Source organism: Salmo salar, chromosome ssa12 (assembly GCF_905237065.1).
Source record: "Salmo salar chromosome ssa12, Ssal_v3.1, whole genome shotgun sequence".
NCBI lineage: Eukaryota > Metazoa > Chordata > Actinopteri > Salmoniformes > Salmonidae > Salmo > Salmo salar.
The window spans coordinates 19,663,285-19,690,794 of NC_059453.1; the positions used below are offsets into that span (position 1 = coordinate 19,663,285).

At 41.9% G+C, this 27,510-nt stretch overlaps 1 protein-coding gene across 4 annotated transcripts; it reads right to left on the reverse strand.

Annotated features, from left to right (window-relative positions):
• Positions 1-1,578: 1,578 nt before the first annotated feature.
• Positions 1,579-24,115, reverse strand: LOC106564432 (intraflagellar transport protein 27 homolog). Of its 4 annotated transcripts, XM_045690992.1 has the most exons (7): positions 23,963-24,115; positions 23,344-23,423; positions 6,699-7,058; positions 3,100-3,159; positions 2,882-2,941; positions 2,451-2,568; positions 1,579-2,281 (listed from the first exon to the last, which is right to left on the reverse strand). In XM_045690992.1, exons 3-7 carry the CDS (start codon positions 6,702-6,704, stop codon positions 2,079-2,081), a joined length of 447 nt encoding a protein of 148 aa, XP_045546948.1. In that variant the 5' UTR covers positions 6,705-7,058; positions 23,344-23,423; positions 23,963-24,115; the 3' UTR covers positions 1,579-2,078. The 4 variants fall into 4 exon arrangements, with proteins under 4 accessions (XP_045546948.1, XP_045546945.1, XP_045546947.1 ...); XM_045690989.1 differs by lacking the exon at positions 6,699-7,058; XM_045690991.1 differs by lacking the exon at positions 6,699-7,058 and having other exon boundaries at positions 23,967-24,111.
• Between the last annotated feature and the right edge of the window lie 3,395 nt (positions 24,116-27,510).

Sequence of the window (27,510 nt, forward strand, 5' to 3'; positions counted from 1 at the left end):
ACACAAATACACACGCAAACCTTCATAAAAATTTAATTTGAAGCAGCTTTTAAACCTGGAATCCTTAATGTTGAAGCTGCCATGTCTGTTTGGGTATTACAACAACAAAGAAGTTACTTCAGACAATGGAAACTGTTTTACCCCCTCTGACATAATTGCACGTGCAATAGAGCATGATATGTGCTGGAATTTTTTGTAACATGCTGTGTGATGCAACTCAATTTGCAACAAAAACCATAACAACGGTGTTGTGTCGGCGGTGTTTCCCCCTACTGCGGATTCCATCTTCAGGGTCGGACACAAGAGCTTGGGAAGGACGCTGGGGAAAGTGATGATGCTTTTGGTGCAGTATTTTAGTCAAGTGCTTTCTATGTTGATTCTGAGGTTTATTCTGTGTTATAGAGTCATTCACACAGCAGTAACAGGTGTCCTTCATCCTAGTGAGTGTGGTACACACACCTCCCTGGCTGTGTCCTGCTGATGACAGATGGATGAAGACTGTGTGTGTGTCTGTCAGGAAACTCCCTGTCCCAGACGGTGCCCTTCCACTAAACCTGTGTGTGTGTATGTGTATTCATGGCTCCCCCCTGTCTCTCCATGCCAGACTTCTGTGGTGAGGGGTCCCCCTCCACCCTGCTAGGCCAGTCTGTCTCAGTCAGGCACCCTGGTTTACGCACACATCATGCCAACACACACACACACACACACCAAGCCAGACGGGCACAACGCAGCCAAACTCTACCCCATGCCATGCCAGAACCAATATCCAATCTCTCTCTCTCACACACATACACACATTTACAAAGCAAGGACATTAGTTTGACCCCAATTTCAACAACTGTCTGTCAATGTGTGGAACCGACTACTTAAATCCTCCCCCCAACTCATCATGGCTCTCTATTTTACACTAGAAAACCAATCAATATTTATAATATATTTAAGATTGCATCTATTAAATGTATTTATATTTAAGATTGCATAGCTAGCTACAGATTAACCACATATTTAACATTAAAGACTAAACCATAAACCCACATACTGTATTAAAACAACAGCTACCATAACAGTGTCCTAACTAATAACCCTCAACATGTCATTATACTCTCAGTAGTTATGGGAACAGAATTCCAAGGCAGCAGTCTATTTTAATGCGGGGCATAATATGAGATTCAATCACCATGAATGAGTGGCTTTGAGGACGGACAGCCTAGTTCAATAGAGGCCTCGTAGCATAGTGTGTGTGTGTGTGTGTTAGACATGAGAGGCTATAATAGGCAGTGGGTCTGACCCCGTTACAATGAGAGGAGGGTCATTAAAACAGTAATTACAGGGTTGTTAACGAATAAACAACAAACGGGTTTGGAAATGATTGAAATGATGTGAAGGTCTCCAGCTGCAAATGGAGAAAGAGAGACAGATGGAGAGAGAATGGGCGGGGGGGTGGAGAGAGACAGAGAGAGTGGGATTGATGGACAGAAAGGGGGGATGGAGAGGAGAGAGTAAAGGGGAGAGAGAGTGGGTGATGGAGGGAGAGAGGGATGGAAAGGTCCCTGATATGCAAAACTCTAGCAATCAGAATACTGTACAGAAATCACAAACTTTAATACAAGTTATCATGTTCTCCTGCATAACTCAGACAACGTGAAGAATATACATAACATTAATTATTGTAGTAAATAGATAATAGTTTCATCTTAATCTCCACCCCAATGTAAGGTGGATATCTCACTGTCAGAGACAGTATTTTTCACTTAGGGAATGTTGGGCCAAGTTCTAGAATATTAGGCCAGGTCCTAGAATCCATAGAAATATAATCCATATATCCTTAGAAACAGAATATATACAGTGTAATAGAAATGTATATGTGTTAGGCCAGATTCTGCAGGTTCTACAATGGTAGGCCAGGTTCTAGAATGTTCAGGTTCAAGATTGTCAGGCCAGGTTCTAGAATGTTAGGCCAGGTTCTAGAATGTTGGGCCAGGTTCTAGAATGTTAGGCCAGGTTCTGGCCTAACACACACACACACACACACACACACACACACACACACAATGAGAAACATTTTAATAATCGCTTTGTTAGAGGGTATAGTGTTTTTGGACTTGGTGTTGGCACTTTGGCTCCAGAAGCCTATGAGCTTGTCTGTTGTGTCCAGGTGTGGGTGCACTCACAGCGGACGTCTCGTGGTACTGCAGCCCCTGGCTTTGGGCCCACTCCTGGGCCACCGAGGTCTCCACCTCCCTCCGCGAGGACAGGTCCGACTTGTTACCCACCAACACACCTGAACGTCACAACAACACACACACGCACACAAAGTTGATAACACACACACACACACACACACACACACACACACACACACACACACACACACACACACACACACACACAAAGAGCACTAAGATCAAGTACCTCCAGATACAGGGGGTCAGAGCTGAGGTGTGTGGTACCTGGGATGTGCAGACCCTGGCAGTGGGCCCTGACCCTCTCCAGCCAGCGGCCACAGCTACTGAATGACAGCTCACTGCTCACGTCAAACACCAGACACAACACAGACGGCTGGCCCCACTGTAGAGGGATAGAGGGAGGGATGAGGAGAGAGGGGGTGAGAGAGGGCGAAAGAGGGGGGAGTGAGAGAGAGAGATCGAGAGGGGGTGATGGAGGGTGAAAGAGGGGGGTGGAAACATTGAATATTGCATCCATTTAACATTCAGCAAACAGCAAAAGAGAGAGGAAGAGAGAGGAATGAGAGAGGGAAGAGAGATGTGAAGAGAGAGGGATGAGAGAGGGAAGAGAGAGGGAAGAGAGAGGAAGAGAGAGGGATGAGGGAAAGTAGTGGATCCTTTGTAACTTTGAAGAGTAGATATGTAGTGGGCCTCACCAACTTCTCACATGCTTCAACAAAGGTTTCCCTCCCGGCAGAGTCAAAGATGTACAGTTCCTGAGAGGGAGAGAGAAAGAGAGAGAGAGAAACACTGTCAATCATCACAAAGTTATTTTCAGTATGAAAGAACTCCAGATTGATGGCTTCTGTAAACAGCCTAGCTTCTAGCCTATATAGGGGGAGTGTGGGAGTCAGTCTAGGGAGTGGGTACTCACCACACTGTCGCTGGTCTCTGGGATGTTCACTGACTTCACAACCAGTTCCACTCCAGCCGTCTAGAAAACAACCACACAACAACCTAAGCCCAACCATCACACAACAGCCACAACACAACCTAAATCCAACCATCATCACGCAACAACCTACAACCAGCCATCATCACACAACCACAACGCAACCATCGTAAAATAACCACACAACAACGTAAACCCAATCATCACAAAACAACCACACAACAACGTAAACCCAACCATCACAAAACAACCACACAACAACCTAAACCCAACCATCACAAAACAACCACACAACAACCTAAACCCAATCATCACAAAACAACCACACAACAACCTAAACCCAATCATCACAAAACAACCACACAACAACCTAAACCCAATCATCACAAAACAACCACACAACAACGTAAACCCAATCATCACAAAACAACCACACAACAACGTAAACCCAATCATCACAAAACAACCACACAACAACGTAAACCCAACCATCACAAAACAACCACACAACAACGTAAACCCAACCATCACAAAACAACCACACAACAACCTAAACCCAATCATCACAAAACAACCACACAACAACCTAAACACAATCATCACAAAACAACCACACAACAACCTAAACCCAATCATCACAAAACAACCACACAACAACCTAAACCCAATCATCACAAAACAACCACACAACAACCTAAACCCAATCATCACAAAACAACCACACAACAACGTAAACCCAATCATCACAAAACAACCACACAACAACCTAAACCCAATCATCACAAAACAACCACACAACAACGTAAACCTAATCATCACAAAACAACCACACAACAACCTAAACCCAATCATCACAAAACAACCACACAACAACGTAAACCCAATCATCACAAAACAACCACACAACAACGTAAACCCAATCATCACAAAACAACCACACAACAACGTAAACCCAATCATCACAAAACAACCACACAACAACGTAAACCCAATCATCACAAAACAACCACACATCAACCTAAACCCAACTGTCACAAAACAGTCTCTTTCATAACAAAAGGTTAGAGGCTACAATACGTTGATTTGATTCAAACACTTTGAACTCTCTTTGTGTGTTTCCAATGAAAGACCTAGAACATAGATCTAACAGCATAAGATAGGTGAAAGGCTTTCTTCCTACTTTGACACAGGAGGAGAAAGAGTGGGTGTGTGTGTTTTAAGGCTGCACAATTTAAGGCTGCACACTGCCCTAATTTTTATAGTTTACGTTTTTTTTCTCCGCTTGCTTCCTACACACAACAAGCCCCGCCCTTGTCACTCAAGCAGCACCGCTCCTCCTCCTCGCTGTTAGATTCACTATACATTTTTGTTAATATAAATCATTATATTTCTAGGATCCCAACAGTCCACCCAAGTGTTTTGATTTATACAGTGGCTTGCAAAATTATTATTGTTTTCCTTGATGGCCAAAAATATACATTTTAGTCTCATCTGACCAGAATACCTTCTTTCATATGTTTGGGGAGTCTCCCACAAGCCTTTTGGTGAACACCAAAAGTGTTAGCTTATTTCTTTCTTTAAGCAATGGCTTTTTTTCTGACCACTCTTCTGTAAAGCCCAGCTCTGTGGAGTGTACGGTTTAAAGTGGTCCTATTGACAGATAGTCCAATCTCCACTGTAGAGCTTTTCAGCTCCTTCAGGGTTATCTTTGGTCTCTTTGTTGCATCTCTGATTAATGCCCTTCTTGCCTGGTCCGTGAGTTTTGGTGGGCGGTCCTCTCTTGGCAGGTTTGTTGTGGTGCCATATTCTTTCAATTTTTTAATAATGGATTTAATGGAGCTCCGTGGGATGTTCAAAGTTTCTGATATTTTTTTATAGCCCAAACCTGATCTGTACTTCTCCAAAACTTTGTCCCTGACCTGTTTGGGGAGCTCCTTGGTCTTCGTGGTGCCGCTTGCTTGGTGGTGCCCCTTGCTTGGTGGTGTTGCAGACTCTGGGGCCTTTCAGAACAGGTGTATATATACTGAGATCATGCGACAGATCATGTGACACTTAGATTGCACACAGGGGGACTTTATTGAACTAATTATGTGACTTATGAAGGTAATTGGTTGCACCAGATCTTATTTAGGGGTTTCATAGCAAAGGGGGTGAATACATATGCATCCACCACTTTTCCAATAAAAAAAAATGTTTTTAAACAAGTATTTTTTTCATTTGCACTGCACTGCACTGCACTGGCACGTCAAATCCTAATCGTAATACTTAGTAAAAAAAAAATCCCAATTCAGTTTTTTTCCCATATAGTGCAGCCCTGGTGTGTGTGTGTACTTTGACACACGACACCTATCCAGTTCTATATCTGTGATAACCTTGAAGAAGAAAGGAAGGTGGTATTTTCATTTGGTCCTTTGTAGCTCAGTTGGTACTAGCATGGCACTTGCAAAAGCAGGGTAGTGGGTTTGATTCCCGGGACCAATCATACGTAAAATATATGCACGCATGACTATAAGTCGCTTTGGATAAAAGTGTCTACTAAATGGCATATATTGTTCTATATTATATATATTATAATCACTGAAGTTCCTTTCCAAATGGCACCCTATTCCCTATATAGTGCACTATTTTTGACCAAAGCCTTATGGGGTAGATAGGGAATAGGGTGCCATTTAGACCAAAGTCCAGTGGTGTAAAGTACGTAAGTAAAAATACTTTAAAGTACTACTTAAGTAGTTTTTTGGGGAATGTACTTTACTTTTACTTCACTACATTCCTATAGAAAATATTGCACTTTTAACTCCATACATTTTCCCTGACAACCAAAAGTAATTGTTACATTTTGAATGCTTAGCAGGACCGGATAATTGTGAAATTCACACACTTATCAAGAGAACACGTGGTAATCCCTACTGCTTATGGTCTGGCGGACTCACTAAACACAAATGCATATTTTGTAAATAATGTCTGAGTGTTGGAGTGTGCCCCTGGCTATCCGTACATTTTAAAAACAAGAAAATGGTGCCGTCTGCTTTACTTTGCATTTAAATCATTCATACTTTTACTTCTAGTTTTGATACTTAAGTATATTTGAGCACTTACATTTACTTTTGATACTTAAGTACATTTAAAACCAAATATTTTTTGACTGTTACTCAAGTAGTATTTTACTGGGTGACTTTCACTTGAGTAACTTTCCATTAAGGTATCTATATTTTTACAGAAGTATGACAATTTGGAACTTTTTCCACCACTGCCAAACTCTGCACTGCTCAATGCTCTACTCATCTGAGCCCAAGCCACGGAGCATAACTAAGTTACACACAGAACACTGAAGCCCAACACACACACACACACGCACACGCACACACACACACACACACACACACACACACACACACACACACACACACAAATGGACAAAATGGCACCGATAGACATGGATGCCCTGTTCCTGGCTCGTAAGCAACTTTGTAGCATTTATATATTTTTTGTTATTTCTTGCATTATTTGCCCAGAAGGTTTCTTGCATTATTATCTACAGACAAAAATAACTTTTGGATATTGGATCGACGGTCACTCACCAGCATTTCCACCAAAAATACGACTTCTGAATTGGATCCTTTGTTCGCACCTCCCCTGAGGCAAATCCACTAATCCCAGCAGCTGCTACAAGGCAACGCCAATGGAGAAGAGGTGTACGGAGTGGAATTTTGGTCTCACTCAGGAGGCGTGCATATCATCCACACCTTGCGAGTATATTACTCGCTAATGTTCAGTCCCTGGACAATAAAGTAGATGAGCTCAGGGCGAGGATCTTCTAGAGAGACATCAGGGACTGTAACACAGTCTGTTTCACAGAATCATAGCCCTCTCCAGATATACTGTCCCCGTCCATACAGCCAGCTGGGTTCTCAGTACATCGCCCGGACAGGAACAAAGAACTGTCAGAGGAAAAAGAAAGGCGGAGGTGTATGTTTCTTGATTAACTACTCATGGTGACATTGTGGTAACATACAGGAACTCAAGTCCTGTTGTTCCCTCGACCTGGAATACCTCACAATCAAATGCCGACCGCATTACCTCCCGTGAAAATTATCTTAGATAATCATCACAGCCGTGTATATTCCCCTAAAGCCGACACCACGACGGCTCTCACGGAACTACACCGGACTTTGTGCAAACTGGAAACCCCATATCCTGAGGCCGCATTTATTGTAGCCGGGGACTTTAATAAAGCAAATCTGAGGAAAACGCTACTGAAGTTTTAACAACACATCGCCTGCGCTACTCGAACCTCGAACATTCTCGACCATTGCTACTCGCCCTTACGAGATTGCTACAAGGCCCTCCCCCACCTCCCTTCAGAAAATCAACGGGAAGTACCCGTGGTAAGGACTGTTTAACATTGGTATGACCAATCGGAATCTATGCTTCAAGATTGTTTTGATCACGCGGACTGGGATATTTTCCGGGTTGGCCAGGCATGACTCCAACACCATCATTAAGTTTGCTGACGACACAACGGTGGTAGGCCTGGTCACTGACAACGATGAGACAGCCTATAGGGAGGAGGTCAGAGACCTGGCAGTGTGGTGCCAGGACAACAACCTCTTCCTCAACATGAGCAAGACAATGGAGATGATCGTGGACTACAGGAAAAGGAGGGCCGAACACGCCCCCATTCACATCAACGAGGCTGCAGTGGAGTAGGTTGAGAGCTTCAAGTTCCTTGGTGTCCACATCAACAATAAACTATCATGGTGCAAACACACCAAGAAAGTTGTGAAGAGGGCACATCAACACCTTTTCCCCCTCAGGAGACTGAAAAGATTTGGCTTGGGTCCTCAGATCCTCAAAAGGTTCTACAGTTGCACCATCGAGAGCATCCTGACCGGTTGCATCACCGCCTGGTACGGCAACTGCTCGGCATCAGAGGGTAGTGCGTACAGCCCAGTACATCACTGGGGCCAAGCTTCCTGACATCCAGGACCTATATACTAAGCGGTGTCAGAGGAAGGCCCAAAAATGTGTCAAAGACTCCAGTCACAAAAGTCATAGACTGTTCTCTCTGTTACCGCATGGCAAGTGGTACCGGAGCGCCAAGTCTAGGTCCAAAAGGCTCCTTAACAGCTTCTACCCCCAAGACATAAGACTGCTGAACAATTAATCAAATGGCCACCTGGACTAGTTACATTGTCACCCCCCCACCTTTGTTTTTACACTGTACCCACCGCACATTGACTCGGTACCGGTACCCCCTGTATATAGCCTCATTATTGTTATTTTATTATGTTACTTTTTTCATTTTTTACTTTAGTTTATTTAGTAAATATTTTCTTAACTCTATTTTCTTAAAACTGCATTGTTGGTTAAGGGCTTGGAAGTAAGCATTTCACGGTAAGGTCTACACCTGTTGTATTCGGCACATGTGACAAATACAATTTGATTTGAATAACATTGACATATACACTGACTTGGTGACTGAGTTCATCAGGAAGTGCATAACGGATGTGGTTCCCACTGTGACAATTAAAACCTATCCAAACCAAAAACATGGATAGATGGCAGCATTCGCACAAAACTGAAACCTCGAAACAACGCATTTAACCATGGCAAGGTGACTGGGACATGGACGAGTACAAACAGTCCAGTTATGTCATCTGTAAGGCAATCACACAGGCAAAACAGTACTACAATCAAACAGGCAAAACAGTACTACAGTCAAACAGCACTACAATCAAACAGTACTACAATCAAATAGGCAAAACAGCACTACAATCAAACAGTATTACAATCAAACAGGCAAAACAGTACTACAATCAAACAGTATTACAATCAAACAGGCAAAACAGTACTACAATCAAACAGGCAAAACAGTACTACAATCAAACAGCACTACAATCAAACAGTACTACAATCAAATAGGCAAAACAGCACTACAATCAAACAGTACTACAATCAAACAGCACTACAATCAAACAGCACTACAATCAAACAGTACTACAATCAAATAGGCAAAACAGCACTACAATCAAACAGCACTACAATCAAACAGCACTACAATCAAACAGTACTACAATCAAATAGGCAAAACAGCACTACAATCAAACAGTATTACAATCAAACAGGCAAAACAGTACTACAATCAAACAGTATTACAATCAAACAGGCAAAACAGTACTACAATCAAACAGGCAAAACAGTACTACAATCAAACAGCACTACAATCAAACAGTACTACAATCAAATAGGCAAAACAGCACTACAATCAAACAGTATTACAATCAAACAGGCAAAACAGTACTACAATCAAACAGGCAAAACAGTACTACAATCAAACAGCACTACAATCAAACAGTACTACAATCAAATAGGCAAAACAGCACTACAATCAAACAGTATTACAATCAAACAGGCAAAACAGTACTACAATCAAACAGCACTACAATCAAAAAGTACTGCAATCAAATAGGCAAAACAGTACTACAATCAAACAGTACTACAATCAAACAGGCAAAACAGTACTACAATCAAACAGTACTACAATCAAACAGTAATACAATCACACAATACTACTAAACTATATGGAATTGTTTTAAGGTCATAACAAGGATCATTTTGCTATTTGATTTAGAATTTTAAGACCCCTTGAAGTATCAAAATATATATATCAAAAAATTATTAGCCCATACAAACGCATTGAATAACAGATTCACAACATGGAACAACAGAAGAAAAATATCTAAAGGAAGATAGTTCTGAAGTGACTATCCTATATCTGTGAGAAACACTTGTTATTATTTTTTTTATATACATGCATTTAACCCTTTATCGTTGTCACTAAACAGTCTCCATATATACTGTACTTCCATTTATACAGTTGAACTCGGAAGTTTACATACACCTTAACCAAATACATTTCAACTCAGTTTTCATAATTCCTGATATTTAATCCTAGTAAAACTGCCGTGTCTTAGGTCAGTTAGGATCACCACTTTATTTTAAGAACGTGAAATGTCAGAATAATAGTAGAGAGAATGATTTATTTCAGCTTTTATTTCTTTCATCACATTCCCAGTGGGTCAGAAGTTTACATACACTCAATTAGTATTTGGTAGTATTGCCTTTAAATTGTTTAACTTGGGTCAAACGTTTCGGGTAGCCTTCCACAACCTTCCCACAATAAGTTGGGTGAATTTTGGTCCCATTCCTTCTGACAGAACTGGTGTAACTAAGTCAGGTTTGTAGGCCTCCTTGCTCGCACACACCTTTTCAGTTCTGCCCACACATTTTCTATAGGATTGAGGTCAGGGCTTTGTGATGGCCACTCCAATACCTTGACTTTGTTGTCCCTAAGCCATTTTGCCACAACTTTGGAAGTATGCTTGGGGTCATTGTCCATTTGGAAGACCCATTAGCGACCAAGCTTTAACTTCCTGACTGATGTCTTGAGATGTTGATTCAATATATCCACATAATTTTCCTACCTCATGATGCCATCTATTTTGTGACGTGCACCAGACCCTCCTGCTGCAAAGCACCCCCACCACATGATGCTGCCACCCCCATACTTCACGGATGGCATGGTGTTCTTCGGCTTGCAAGCCTCCCCCTTTTTCCTCCAAACATAACGATGGTCATTATGGCCTTACAGTTCTATTTTTGTTTCATCAGACCAGAGGACATTTCTCCAAAAAGCACGATCTTTGTCCCCATGTGCAGTTGCAAACCGTAGTCCGGCTTTTATGGCGGTTTTGGAGCAGTGGCTTCTTCCTTGCTGAGAGGCCTTTCCTCCAGCATCTTCACAAGGTCCTTTGCTGTTGTTCTGGGATTGATCTGCACTTTTCGCACCAAAGTACGTTCATCTCTAGGAGACAGAACGCGTCTCCTTCCTGAGCGGTATGACGGCTGCATGGTCCCATGGTGTTTATACTTGCGTACTATTGTTTGTATAGGTGAACATGGTACTTTTAGGCGTTTGGAAATTGCTCCCAAGGATGAACCAGACTTGTGGATGTCTACAATTGTTTTTCTGAGGCCTTGGCTTATTTCTTTTAATTTTCCATGATGTCAAGCAAAGAGGCAGTGAGTTTGAAGGTAGGCCTTGAAATACATCCACAGGTATACCTCCAATTGACTCAAATGATGACAATTAGCCAATCAGAAGCTTCTAAAGCCATGACGGAATTTTCTGGAATTTTCCAAGCTGTTGAAAGGCACAGTCAACTTTGTGTATGTAAACTTCTGACCCACTGGAATTGTGATACAGTGAATTATAAGTGAAATAATCTGTCTGTAAACAATTGTTGGAAAAATTACTTGTGTCATGCACAAAGTAGATGTCCTAACCGACATGCCAAAACTATAGTTTGTTAATAAGAAATTTGTGGGGTGGTTGAAAAACGAGTTTTAATAACTCCAACCTAAGTGTATGTAAACTTCCAACTTCAACTGTATATACTGGACCTTCAGATGAGTATTGTGAGACCTGTGAGCATCCTAGAGCAAAACAACCGACATGTACGTGTTCATATTAGTGTGTAGCTCAGACTGTTGGGCCGCTACAGACAGAAGTTGGACAGACTTCAGACTAGTCCCCAGACACTTGTGGGGGTCGTACAGCCATTATGTTCATTCCATTTCTGCGGGGAGCGGAAATCGACCTTAGGGGTTTTTAAACTGTCACCACTAGCCTTCGCCCAGTACCCTGCCCTGAACTTTAGTCACTGTCACTAGCCGGATACGACCCGGTACTCAGAGAGACTGCTGCCCGATGTACATAGTCATGGAACTCTGGTCACTTTAATAATGTTTACATATTGTTTTACTAATTTCATATGCATATACTGTATTCTAGTCAAGTCCACCCTATTCCACTATTGCTGTATATCTACTATTCTATCCTACATATTCTACATACAGTTGAAGTCGGAAGTTTACATAAAGTTAGATTGGAGTCATTAAAACTCGTTTTTCAACCACTCCACAAATTTCTTGTTAACAAACTATAGTTTTGGCATGTCGGTTAAGACATCTACTTTGTGCATGACACAAATAATTTTTCCAACAATTGTTTACAGACAGATTATTTCACTTATAATTCACTGTATCACAATTCCAGTGGGTCAGAAGTTTACATACATATGTACTTCAAAGCCTACCTTCAAACTCAGTGCCTCTTTGCTTGACATCATGGGAAAATCAAAAGAAATCAGCCAAGACCTCAGAAAAAAAGTCTGGTTCATCCTTGGGAGCAATTTCCAAACGCCTGAAGGTACCATCTTCATCTGTACAAACAATAGTACGCAAGTATAAACACCATGGGACCACGCAGCTGACATACCGCTCAGGAACAAGATGCGTTCTGTCTCCTAGAGATGAATGTACATTGGTGCGAAAAGTGAAAATCAATCCCAGAACAACAGCAAAGGACCTTGGGAAGATGCCGGAGGAAACAGGTACAAAAGTATCTATATCCACAGTAAAACGAGTCCTATATCGACATAACCTGAAAGGCCGCTCAGCAAGGAAGAAGCCACTGCTCCAAAACAGCCGAAGAACACCATCCCAACCGTGAAACATGGGGGTGGCAGCATCATGTTGTGGGGGTGCTTTGCTGCAGAAGGGTCTGGTGCACGTCACAAAATAGATGGCATCATGAGGTAGGAAAATTATGTTGATATATTGAAGCAACATCTCAAGACATCAGTCAGGAAGTGAAAGCTTAGTCGCAAATGGGTCTTCCAAATGGACAAGCATACTTCCAAAGTTATGGCAAAACGGCTTAAGGACAACAAAGTCAAGGTATTGGAGTGGCCATAACAAAGCCCTGACCTCAATTCCTATAGAAAATTTGTGGGCAGAACTGAAAAAGCATGTGCGAGCAAGGAGGCCTACAAAACTGACCTAGTTACACCAGCTCTGTCAGGAGGAATGGGCCAAAATTCACCCAACTTATTGTGTGAAGCTTGTGGAAGGCTACCCGAAACATTTTACCCAAGTTAAACAATTTAAAGCCAATGCTACCAAATACTAATTGAGTGTAGGTAAACTTCTGACCCAATGGGAATGTGATAATAAGAAAAGCTGAAATAAATCATTCTCTCAACTATTATTCTGACATTTCACATTGTTAAAATAAAGTGGTGATCCTAACTGACCTAAGACAGGGAATTTTTACTCTGATTAAATGTCAGGAATTGTGAAACTGAGTTTAAATGTATTTGGCTAAGATGTATGTAAACTTCCAACTTCAACTGTATATACGACATATTATATCCTACATATTCTACATATATACAACATATTCTATTGAGATACTGTCCATGTCTATACATCCCATCATATACATCTATATTTATATTCCGGACTCTGGCATTGCTCATCCTAATATTTCTATATTTCTTAATTACATTATTTTACTTTAGATTTGTATGTATTGTTTTATACTGTCAGATATTACCTCACTGTTGGAGCTAGGAACATAAGAATTTAGTTAGATATTACCTCACTGTTGGAGCTAGGAACATAAGCATTTAGTTAGATATTACCTCACTGTTGGAGCTAGGAACATAAGCATTTAGTTAGATATTACCTCACTGTTGGAGCTAGGAACATAAGCATTTCGCTACACCCGCAATAACATCTGCTACATATGTGTATGTTACCAATAACATCTGCTACATATGTGTATGTTACCAATAACATCTGCTACATATGTGTATGTTACCAATAACATCTGCTACATATGTGTATGTTACCAATAACATCTGCTACATATGTGTATGTTACCAATAACATCTACTACATATGTGTATGTTACCAATAACATCTGCTACATATGTGTATGTTACCAATAACATCTACTACATATGTGTATGTTACCAATAACATCTGCTACATATGTGTATGTTACCAATAACATCTGCTACATATGTGTATGTTACCAATAACATCTGCTACATATGTGTATGTTACCAATAACATCTGCTACATATGTGTACGTTACCAATAACATCTGCTACATATGTGTATGTTACCAATAACATCTGCTACATATGTGTATGTTACCAATAACATCTACTACATATGTGTACGTTACCAATAACATCTGCTACATATGTGTACGTTACCAATAACATCTGCTACATATGTGTATGTTACCAATAACATCTACTACATATGTGTACGTTACCAATAACATCTGCTACATATGTGTATGTTACCAATAACATCTGCTACATATGTGTATGTTACCAATACAATTTGATTTGTGTGCAAGACTGCAGCCCACCGCCACACGCACACACAAAAGACTGCAGCCAACTGCGCACGCACGCCCACACACTCTTCCTCCGCGATATTCCAACCAGAGACGGGGCAATGAGCGGATGTGATGCATCATGGGGATTGGGAAGGCTCTCTCTCAGTGGAATGTCAATGAGAGCCTGTACAGAATACATAAAGGTTGGTTGGGTGTGTGTGTGTTGCATGTTTGTGTGTGTGTGTGTGTGTGTGTGTGTGTGTGTGTGTGTGTGTGTGTGTGTGTGTGTGTGTGTGAGTAAGAGAGAGAACCTGTCCGCAATAAATAGCGGAACAGATCGGTCAGTAGGTAAGCTAACAGAGCCGTCTGACATTTGAGAGGAAGAGAACGTGAGGAGAATGGAATGGCTGCGGACCGGATGCTGCTTCCTGTCTGTCTGTCTGTCTGTCTGTCTGTCTGTCTGTCTGTCTGTCTGTCTGTCTGTCTGTCTGTCTATAACCTTTAGTCCAACAGACTGAACAAAGTTAGTTGGAGTCTGGGGTTTGGGTAACATTCACATGCTGTGTGTGTGTGTGTGTGTGTGTGTGTGTGTGTGTGTGTGTGTGTGTGTGTGTGTGTGTGTGTGTGTGTGTGTGTGTGTGTGTGTGTATCATAATAATGCTCCTCAAAGTGATCTCTCCACTCTGACGGAGCTGTAGTAGAGCGGGTCGAGAGCTTCAAGTTTCTTAGCGTCCACATCACTAATGAATTATCATGTTCCTCACAGTCGTGAAGAGGGCACGACCGTGCATCTTCCCCCTCAGGAGGCAGAAAAGATTTGGCATGAGCCCTCGGATCCTCAAAAAGTTATACAGCTGCACCATTGAGAGCATCTTGACTGGCTGCATTACCGCTTGTTATGGTAAATACAGCGTCCTCGAACGCATATCACTATAGAGGGTGGTGCGGACAGCCCAGTACATCACTGGGGCCAAGCTCCCTGCCATCCAGGACTTCTATATCAGGCAGTGTCAGAGAAAGGCCCGGAGAATTGTCAGACTTCAACCACCCATGCCATAGACTGTTCAATCTGCCACTGTCCGGCAAATGGCACCGGAGCATCGGCTACAGCTTCTAACCCCATGCCATAAGACTGCTAAATAGACATCATCAGACCACAAAACAGTTCATTAAATGGTTACCCAGACTATCTGCACTGAACCTATCTGCACTGACTTTATGCACACTACTATACTGTATATGAGTATTTATATAAATAACAGGGCCAATGTGTGGCATTGGGATCAACATTTCAAAATGGTTTGAAACAAAAATGTTAATAATTTTTATGCAGTTCGACATGTGTACTTAGAGGAATATATGCAAATTGGCCCATACGTCCACTTACAACAACATAGGCCTAGGACTATTCATCCTTTAAGCAGGGTTCATACAGACATTGGCAAGTCAAATTCAACTACTTTTAGGGACTTTTTCAAGCACTTCATTGTAATTTTCAAGGACTTCAGTGTTATACAATTCTGCGTCAGGTAGCCTAGTGGATAAGAGCATTGGGCCAGTAACCAAAAGGTTGCTGGTTTGAATCCCCGAGCCGACTAGATGAAAAATCTGTCGATGTGCCCTTGAGCAAGGCACTTAAACCTAATTGTTCCTGTAAGTCGCTCTGGATAAGAGTGTCTGCTAAATTACTCAAATGCAATCATTTTGATTTATGTACATATAGGGCTTAATATAGAACCCCCCCACACACACACACACACACACACACACAGCCCACCCCCCAAAAAGCATGCAAAAAGTGTCAAAAGAAGTATGCCATTACCACTTTAAGAATAATAAATTTTTTAGGCCTTGCCAATACATTGATTTGTAATTATTATTATATTCTATAATGTGTCCTGACTAAATAAATAGGATGTATGCATGGTGATGTTTCTGTAGACTATGTGGCCTACGCAGGCACACATAATAAAGCCATCAATAGCGTTAGCATTAACCTAACCATCTGTTTTTAGAATGACCATGCTACCAAAAACCAGGTTCCTTTTGTAATGGAAGGATTTGTTTGGAAAGCCAAGTTGAAGCCAGCATTAGATATTATTAATTTCTGAGCTTCGAGTTCAACTAGGCTACTTCAAACCCCTTGTATTGTTTAAAATTGCAGGTGTAACATGGAAACCGACATGTATTTGTCATGTTATTTCATTACGAACTCATATTGTGAATGAGCCCACTAGGCTATGTCATTTGTTGTCATTATATCCAGAATAATTCATAGGAATAGAGTTGGGTGTTGCGCAATCGTCTATCCTACACAATTAGGCACAGTAAGGGTCCAGTTCGAGGGACGAAAATATTAATTCATTACCTTGATGCTTTCTCTGTTAAATCTCACGAGACCCTGCTGTAAATCAAGCAGACTACAAGACCACAACAACTTCTGGCGCTGACAGAGATGGCCGCCTCGCTTTGCGTTCCTAGGTAACTATGCGGTATTTTGTTCTTTTTATGTGTTATTTCTTACATTGTTACCCCAGGAAATCTTAAGTTTTATTACATATAGTCAGGAGGAACTATTGGATATAAGAGCAACGTCAACTCACCAACATTACGACCAGGAATACGACTTTCCCGAAGCAGATCCTCTGTTTGGTCCACCACCCAGGACAATGGATCGGATCCCAGCCAGCGACCCAAAACAACGGCGCCGCAGAAGGGGCAGACGGAGTGGTCTTCTGGTCAGGCTCCGTAGACGGGCACATCACGCACCGCTCCTGAGCATACTACTCGCCAATGTCCAGTCTCTTGACAACAAGGTAGACAAAATCCGAGCAAGGGTTGCCTTCCAGAGAGACATCAGAGATTGTAACGTTCTTTGTTTCACGGAAACATGGCTCACTCGGGATACGTTATCAGAGTCAGTACAGCCACCTGGTTTCTTCACGCATCGCGCCGACAGAAACAAACATCTCTCTGGTAAGAAGAAGGGCGGGGGTGTATGCCTTATGATTAACGAGACGTGGTGTGATCATACAGGAACTTAAGTCCTTTCGTTCACCTGACCTAGATTTCCTAACAATCAAATGCCGACCGCATTATCTACCAAGAGAATTCTCTTCGATCATAATCACAGTCGTGTATATACCCCCCAAGCAGACACATCAACAGCCCTGAAAGAACTTCATTTGACTCTATGTAAACTGGAAACCACATATCCTGAGGCTGCATTTATTGAAGCTGGGGATTATAACAAGGCTAATCTGAAAACAAGGCTCCCTAAATTCTATCAGCATATCGATTGTGCAACCAGGGCTGGTAAAACCCTGGATCATTGTTATTCTAACTTCCGCGACGCATACAAAGCCCTCCCCCGCCCTCCTTTCGGAAAATCTGACCACGACTCCATTTTGTTGCTCCCAGCCTATAGACAGAAAGTAAAACAGGAAGCGCCCGTGCTCAGGTCTGTTCAAAGCTAGTCCGACCAATCGGATTCCACGCTTCAAGATTGCTTCGATCACGTGGACTGGGATATGTTCCGCATAGCGTCGGACAATAATATTGATGAATACGCTGATTCGTTGAGCGAGTTTATTAGCAAGTGCATTGGTGATGTTGTACCCACAGCATCTACTAAAACCTTCCCCAACCGAAAACCGTGGATTGATGGCAGCATTCGCGCAAAACTGAAAGCGCGAACCACTGCTTTTAATCAGGGCAAGGTGACCGGAAACATGACCGAATACAAACAGTGTAGCTATTCCCTACGCAAGGCAATCAAACAAGCTAAGCATCAGTATAGAGACAAAGTGGAGTCGCAATTCAATGGCTCAGACACGAGAGGTATGTGGCAGGGTCTACAGTCAATCACGGACTACAAAAGGAAAACCAGCCCCGTCGCGGACCACGATGTCTTGCTCCCAGACAAATTAAACAACTTCTTTGCTCGCTTTGAGGACAATACAGTGCCACTGACACGGTCCGCTACCAAAACCTGCGGGCTCTCCTTCACTGCAGTTAACGTGAGTAAAACATTTAAATGTGTTAACCCTCGCAAGGCTGCCGGCCCAGACGGCATCCCCAGCCGCGTCCTCAGAACATGCGCAGACCAGCTGGCTGGTGTGTTTACGGACATATTCAATCAATCCTTATCCCAGCGTGCTGTTCCCACATGCTTCAAGAGGGCCACTATTGTTCCTGTTCCCAAGAAAGCTAAGGTAACTGAGCTAAATGACTACCGCCCTGTAGCACTCACTTCCGTCATCATGAAGTGCTTTGAGACTAGTCAAGGACCATATCCCCTCCACCCTACCTGACACCCTAGACCCACTCCAATTTGCTTACCGCCCCAATAGGTCCACAGACAACGCAATCGCAATCACACTGCCCTAACCCATCTGGACAAGAGGAATACCTATGTAAGAATGCTGTTCATCGACTACAGCTCAGCATTTAACACCATAGTACCCTCCAAACTCGTCATTAAGCTCGAGACCCTGGGTCTCGACCCCGCCCTGTGCAACTGGGTCCTGGACTTCCTGACGGGCCGCAGCAGCACCTCTTCAACCTCAGGAGGCAGAAGAAATTTGGCTTGTCACCAAAAACACTCACAAACCTTTACAGATGCATAATCGAGAGCATCCTGTCGGGCTGTATCACTGCCTGGTACGGCAACTGCTCCGCCCACAACCGTAAGGCTCTCCAGAGGGTAGTGAGGTCTGCACAACGCATCACCCAGGGCAAACTACCTGCCCTCCAGGACACCTACCCCACCCGATGTCACAGGAAGGCCAAAAAGATCATCAAGGACAACAACCACCCGAGCCACTGCCTGTTCACCCCGCTATCATCCAGAAGGCGAGGTCAGTACAGGTGCATCAAAGCGGGGATCTCAAGGATATCAGACTGTTAAACAGCCATCACTAGCATTGAGTGGCTGCTGCCAACATACTGACTCATCTCTATCCACTTTAATAATGGAAATATTTATGTAATAAATGTATCACTAGCCACTTTAAACAATGCCACTTTAAATAATGTTTACATACCCTACATTACTCATCTCATATATATATATACTGTACTCTATACCATCTACTGCATCTTGCCTATGCCGTTCGGCCATCGCTCATCTATATATTTGTATGTACATATTCTTGTTCATTCCTTTACACTTGTGTGTATAAGGTAGTTGTTGTGAAATTGTTAGATTACTTGTTAGTTATTACCGCATGGTCGGAACTAGAAGCACAAGCATTTCGCTACACTCGCATTAACATCTGCTAACCATGTGTATGTGACAAATACATTTTGATTTGATTTGAGATTCTCAACATCGATTCGCTAGGGATATTAAATCCAATGTGAATCCAGACACAACTATCTTCACCGGAATAAGGAATGAGACACCAAAACATTCTGGAGATTCCTCAGGAACACCTTTTTTCCAGCACTTGGGCTGTTGTAGCATGGCATACGTTATCACAACAGCTGTTCCTCACTTGAATGTCATTCCGTATATTCCTTCCTGGATCAGATGATGATGTGTGAAATGATCACGGCGTTTTTAAACAGCTCGACACCAAATGCGCATCCAACAAGTACTTTACATAATTATTGAAGAACCATGTTAATGACAGCATCAATTTAGGTTTTAAGTATCAAGGTATGATTATTCTTTCAGTTAGAAGCATTCTATTTGGGATTTGTGAGCCCATGAAAACTGTTTTGACCCTGTAACCTAAGGAGACACACAATGTTATGTAGTTGCAGTGCATTTCTGAGATCTCTATACAAAAAACTGTTTGACATCTAGATCCAGGACTCTTAAAGGGTTCAAGTTCAATGTCTAATTTAACTGATTAATGGTTAATACATGATATAACGACAACTTAGACTGCCATAAATGCAAGGACAGAAAAGTAATGTTTTACGTCACACGATTTTGGACAAATCCATCAAGACAACAACCATGAGAAAGGGTTAAAAATAGGTTTTAAATCAACTTGTGAATTTTATAGCTATGACCCCCCCCTTATATCTTAATGTAATGACATGACAAACATTGTCAGATTACTACAATGACTTATCAACAGCTGTAACAACTTGTCCACACACACACACACAGTTGTACACTCATAATGTGCTGCTGCTACTCTGTTCTTCATTTCACTCTTATTATTATTATCTATCCTGATGCCTAGTCACTTTACCCTGCCTTCAGGTACTTATCCACCTCAAATAACTTATTATTATCTATCCTGATGCCTAGTCACTTTACCCTGCCTTCATGTACATATCTACCTCAAATACCTTATTATTATCTATCCTGATGTCTAGTCACTTTACCCTGCCTTCATGTACATATCTACCTCAAATACCTTATTATTATCTATCCTGATGTCTAGTCACTTTACCCTGCCTTCATGTACTTATCCACCTCAAATACCTTATTATTATCTATCCTGATGCCTAGTCACTTTACCCTGCCTTCAGGTACATATCTACCTCAAATACCTTATTATTATATATCCTGATGCCTAGTCACTTTACCCTGCCTTCATGTACTTATCTACCTCAAATACCTTATTATTATCTATCCTGATGCCTAGTCACTTAACCCTGCCTTCATGTACTTATCCATCTCAAATACCTTATTATTATCTATCCTGATGCCTAGTCACTTTACCCATGTACATACAGTTGAAGTCAGAAGTTTACATACACTTAGGTTGGAGTCATTAAAAGTCATTTTTCAACCACTCCACAATTGTTTTGTTAACAAACTATAGTTTTGGCAAGTCGGTTAGGACATCTACTTTGTGCATGACAAGTAATTTTTCCAACAATTGTTTACAGACAGATTATTTCACTTATAATTCAATGTATCACAATTCCAGTGGGTCAGAAGTTTACATACACCAAATTGACTGTACCTTTAAACAGCTTGGAAAATTCCAGAAAAGGATGTCATGGCTTTAGAAGCTTCTGATTGGCTAATTGACATAATTTGAATCAATTGGAGGTGTACCTGTGGATGTATTTCAAGGCATACCTTCAAACTCAGTGCCTCTTTGCTTGACATCATGGGAAAATCAAAAGAAATCAGCCAAGTCTGGTTCATCCTTGGGAGCAATTTCCAAATGCCTGAAGGTTCCACGTTCATCTGTACGAACAATAGTACGCAAGTATAAACACCATGGGACCATGCAGCCGTCATACCGCTCAGGAAGGAGACGCGTTCTGTCTCCTAGAGATGAATGTACTGTGGTGCGAAAAGTGCAAATCAATCCCAGAACAACAGCAAAGGACCTTGTGAAGATGCTGGAGGAAACAGGTACAAAAGTATCTATATCCACAGTAAAACGAGTCCTATATCGACATAACCTGAAAGGCCGCTCAGAAAGGAAGAAGCCACTGCTCCAAAATCGCCATAAAAAAGCCAGACTACGGTTTGCAACTGCACATGGGGACAAAGATTGTACGTTTTGGAGAAATGTCCTCTGGTCTGATGAAACAAAAATATAACTGTTTGCCAATAATGACCATCGTTATGTTTGGAGGAAAAAGGGGGAGGCTTGCACGCTGAAGAACACCATCCCAACCGTGAAGCATGGGGGTGGCAGCATCATGTTGTGGGGGTGCTTTGCTGCAGGAGGGACTGATGCACTTCCCAAGATAGATGGCATCATGAGGTAGGAAAATTATGTGGATATATTGAAGCAACATCTCAAGACATCAGTCAGGAAGTTAAAGCTTGGTCGCAAATGGCTCTTCCAAATGGACAATGAACCCAAGCATACTTCCAAAGTTGTGGCAAAATGGCTTTACGTACAACAAAGTCGAGGTATTGGAGTGGCCATAACAAAGCCCTGACCTCTATCCTATAGAACATTTGTGGGCAGAACTGAAAAAGTGTGTGTGAGCAAAGAGGCCTACAAACCTGACTCCGTTACACCAGCTCTGTCAGGAGGAATGGACCAAAATTCACCCAACTTATTGTGGGAAGCTTGTGGAAGGCTACCCAAAACGTTTGACCCAAGTTAAACAATTTAAAGCCAATGCTACCAAATACTAATTGAGTGTATGTAAACTTCTGACCAACTGGGAATGTTATGAAATAAATAAAAGCTGAAATAAATCCTTCTCTCTACTATTATGTTGACATTTCACATTCTTAAAATAAAGTGGTTATCCTAACTGACCTAAGACAGGTAATTTTTACAAGGATTACATTTTAGGAAATGTGAAGAACTGAGTTTAAATGTATTTGGCTAAGGTGTATGTAAACTTCCGACTTCAACTGTATCTGCCTCAAATACCTCGTACCTCTTGATCTGGTACTAATACTCCCCGTATAGAGCTCCATTCTTGTGGATTTTACTCCGTGTGTTACTATTAGTATTATTTTGTATTTCATCGTTGGGAAGAGCATTTCACAGTAAAGTCCACAACAGTTGTATTCAGTGCATGTGACAAATAAAATGTGATTTGATTTGTCTCTGTTCACTTAGACTGGTGTGTCACAACGCACACACTCACACCAGTGCGTTGTTGTTATGCAGTGTGTGTGGTCAATGAGTCATGTCATAGCTGACAACCCATGATTTCTGCAGCCATCATTGAATCATAATTCTGAGCAGATATTTAACCGTTTTTGGAATATCAACACAGTTCTTCCATTAAATGTGTTTTGGTAAAATGTTCAGTGCATATTGTTAAAAGTAGTCCTTGTGCATAGAGTTGTATGATTTGTTAAACTTTGAAATCGATGGTTTTTGTTTGGCATACATTTTAAGTGAAGAATCTGAGTTGGCAAGAGCACAAACAAACAGATCTGGGAGACCAGCTAGAGAGAGGCCAGTGTGTGTGTGTGTGTGTGTGTGTGTGTGTGTGTGTGTGTGTGTGTGTGTGTGTGTGTGTGTGTGTGTGTGTGTGTGTGTGTGTCTCACAAGTTATTTTCTCACCATACTGTAGTTCTTCTGGAAGTGTGCGCCATCACTCCGGAACATCTGAGAGAGAGCACTTTTCCCCACTGCAGCATCTCCTGAAGAGGGGAAGGGTGGCGCGACAGAGAGAGAGAGAGAGAGCCAGAGAGAGCCAGAGAGAGAGCCAGAGAGAGACAGAGAGAGAGCGAGATGAACAAACACCATTGTAAATACAACCTATATTTATGTTTATTTATTTTCCCTTTTGTACTTTAACTATTTTCACATCATTACAACACTGTATATAGACATAATATGACATTTGAAATGTCTTTATTCTTTTGGAACTTTTATAAGAGTAATGTTTACTGTAAATGTTTTATTGTTTATTTCACTTTTGTTTATTATCTATTTCACTTGCTTTGGCAATGTAAACATGTTCACATTTACATACGTCTCTTCCATGTTTACCCTACTCAAACGTGTAATCCTAGACTTATGTAACTTGCAAATGCTTGTAAAACTGTTAGCTATCTAGGGCCTTTTCTAACTTAGCTAGCTAGCTGCTCTGTCCTATCCAACGTTTTGCAAGCTAGCCTATCTCTCAGATACTTTCTTTACAGTACAGACATACAGTACATACATTTCTAAATCTTACCTACAAGAAGGCACCTTGCTCTTAATTTCACCATGGCAGCGTACAAACAAATAAATATATTAGAAAAATCTTCAAAACTGCTTTGTGTTTTTTATTTTACGCTACAGAATCTTTCTTCCGCCTCAGCAACATGGACACGACGCGTTTCCTAGCAACCTGAGCAGAAACGCTCTCACTGATCCAACCCTCAAGCACGTATCAATATCTGCGCTGTCATTGGCCAGCTGTGTCAACGTAAGAGCGTTGACGTCAACCTGAGCCCAACGTGACTGTTCCCTTAATTACCGCTAGATGGAAGCGTTCATTGACTGTAGACCAATTTTCTAGCAATTAGCCTACTGAATTTTACTCCCGTGTTAGAGCCAGTAAGGTATTAAGAATTGTTTTATGTACTGCCTCAGTGATATTTTCAATGGAACATGCATCCCATCTTTTAGAATAGCTAATCAACATAATTTGAATGCACACAGGTACATTCATATCTATAAAATATGCACTGCTTGACAGGCCATCATTTCTATCATGATTTTCTATAGTAGGTAGCCCTAAATTCTATCTCTTAAATGCCATGTTGTGTCCTAAGATTATTAGAAGCAAAAATTAGACTGCCAAAGTCTATGTAAGTCTTCCCCCTCAACTCAGTTTTCCCTCTTCTCTCTCTTTCTCGGCTATGACAAATGACCTGCACATGACTCTCCAATGGGCCGTAGCGAATTCAGTGTTGCCAACTCCTCAGTAAGGAAAGTAGCTATTGGCTGTCCTAAAAGTTGCTAAATGACATCATCACCTAATTTGCATAATTGGCCATGCGCATGTAATTGTGATGGATGCTGTAGGAGAGAGGAATAACGTTGAGACAAAAAGTGAGTAAAAAATACCCTAAATATGTTTAGAACTACAAATGAACTTTCGTCTGTCGATTCTTGTTTTTTTTTATGTCACAATTCCAACCCTCCTCCTTTATCCAGGCTTGGGACCGGCAAAAGTGACCCAAAAGAGAGACTCTGGTGGAGTTACTTAGTTTTTAATGTATTTTTTTTAGTTTAGTTTTCTTAATTTGGTTTGGTTTTTAACCTTATGGTCCACTTAGGAGCCTACAACAAGTCACAGTAAAACATTAACATTTTTAACCGTAACATTTTTTACATTTTTTTGTATACAATTTATATTAACAATCTAAATAGACCAAAAAGAGACAATAGAAAAAACTGTCAATGGCAATGTGAGAAAATGATGGTAACTAGTCTGGCCCTAATTCAGGTTAATAGTTTTTTTTTCAGACCCCCCTCCACACACACACACAGGCTGTGCTGGCTCACAGAAAGAGTGGGTCATCATCATTTTGGTCAAGGCTCTCTATGGCAGGTTCAGAAACTGAGGGAGCTGACTTAAATGAGTAAGCAGCTGATGTGCCAAAATGCTGCAAAACATCAGGCAGCTGGTGCTCATAGCAAGCCTCACCAGAGAGCTTCAGCCCATATCGAATGTACAGGATGGAGTTAAGGGTCTGCAAGGACATCGCATTTCTAAGTTTGCTTTTTACCACACTCATCTGGCTGAATACTCTCTCAACTTCAGCATTCGAGCGTGGCAAGGACAACACAGACACAGCAGCCATGGCAAGTTCTTGAAACGGGTTGATGTCAGCTGCATCCCTGAACTTCCAAATCTCACTCCAGAAGCCTAGTGTGTTTGTCTCATTCCATTTACTAAGATGGATGGCACGCCATTGCTGGACAATCTTGTCCATCTCTGCAGGGGAGTAGCCAAGGAGCTTGGCTATGTTTTCTATTTCTCCAGGGCTCTTACTGAGCTTTAGAGTTTCCTCCACATTGAAAACTGACATGTACTGCAATGCTTCGATGTTGTCCGGCAGGCTCACCCTCAACTCATTAGTGAGGGAGATGGTGAAGGCTACACACTGCTTTTGGACATTGTTTTCATCCTCAGGCGCAAGGTGAAGTTCAGCTGCCTTTGACTCAAAAAGGTAACCAAGGTACGGTTTGGGACTGATGTATCCATCTATTGGCCCTTTGAGTACATCAACATTTGCCAGTGGATTCAGCACCCTGCTGCTCACAGACTTGATCAGGCTAGCCAAGCTGTCAAGTAGCTTTAGAGGATCTACTTGCTCTCCCTCAAAAGCCTTGATGGCCAACTGTACCTCACCCAGCACTGACTTCAAAAAAGTCAGATACAATATATTTTGAGTATCACTGTACATGGAGTATAAAACCTCAGCCATGTAGCAGTGTTCACTGGACTTGGTGACTGCGAAATGCAGCCTAAGCTCCTCCCACTGGTCCAAAATGCGTGAAACCGCGGGTTCAATGGAGAGCCAACGTGTGGCACACACCTTGGTTATCTGTAAAGGTTTTTCCCCACAGTTGATGGTCTCATATATGGCCTTGTAGGCATCCCTGCGCTTTGGAGACACTGAAAACCAGTTATAAGTCTCTTGTACCAAGTACTCCACACTACAGGGGATGGTGTCATTGGAAGCATGACTTACAGAAAGCTGCAGAGAGTGGCACACACAGCGAATAAGAACCAGATATGAGGCCATACTCCTCCTTCAGCACTTTATGGACCCCATTGTTAATCCCCGTCATAACAGAGGCATTGTCAGTCCCTATCCCCAGGAGTTTCTCTTTTTTAAAGACAACACTTCGAGGAAAGCCACAACAGCACAGGCTATAGATTTGGCATCTCCTCCCTCCAACTCAACAAGCCCCAGAAATGTTGATACAATTGTCTGCTTGGTGTCACTAAAGTACCTTATCACAACCCCCAGGTACTTAGAAACACTTACATCCGTGGACTCCTCGAGGAGGAGGCTGAAACGCTGGTCACCCACATCTACGACCAACCTTTTCAGAAAGTATGGTGCTAGAACACCATTAATCATTTTTGTGCACTTTGTCCTGTGCATTTTGAAGTGGGTAGCAGCAGTGGAGTCTGAGAAAGCAGCTCTACATGCTTCTCCAACGTGATCACATGGCAGCATGGAACAGTGTTCAGCGATAGCTAATACCATGGTGGCCTCAGCTTTTTTGCAGAGTTCATTTTTTTTAACCATAAATGGCAGTTTGTTTTTGGTGGAACTGTTTTAAAGCTTTGCCTTTTGAGTATGTTTTTGAGTTGTCATGTGTTTTTTTACATCACTAAGTTTGGGGTAGAAATCAGCCTTACAATACAGGCAGTATGCCCGTGTATCATCTCCAATAAACGGCTTCAACCAGCCTTTGAATTCAGGGTTTGATTCCCACTCCTTTCTGTATTTTTGAGAGTACAGTTTAGACTGTGATGTTTAGCTTATGTCACAGAGAGGCACACACACAGTGGACAAGGTGAGTAAGTGACTGAGGCTGTGTGAGTCAAATGCAGTGATTTATTTTAGACAAAGAACATTTTACATTTACATCCCGCCCTGACTTACATTCAGGGCTGGATCAGCCAGGCGGCTTCCCGCATGCGCGATTCATTTGCAGTCTGGAGGTGGAGGGGTGAACATCTCCTGCTCTGACTGCAGCTGGGAGGGACTGCTG

Excerpts from the sequence above, each read along its gene's own strand:
- LOC106564432 (XM_045690989.1), bottom strand. The coding sequence starts at position 23,996 with ATGGTGAAATTAAGAGCAAGGTGCCTTCTTGTAG. Across the intron at positions 3,160-23,343 it reads TCCAGAAGAACTACAGTATG|ACGGCTGGAGTGGAACTGGT; the intron begins GTGAGAAAATAA and ends GTTGTTTTCTAG. Across the intron at positions 2,569-2,881 it reads TTGAAGCATGTGAGAAGTTG|TGGGGCCAGCCGTCTGTGTT; the intron begins GTGAGGCCCACT and ends ATCCCTCTACAG.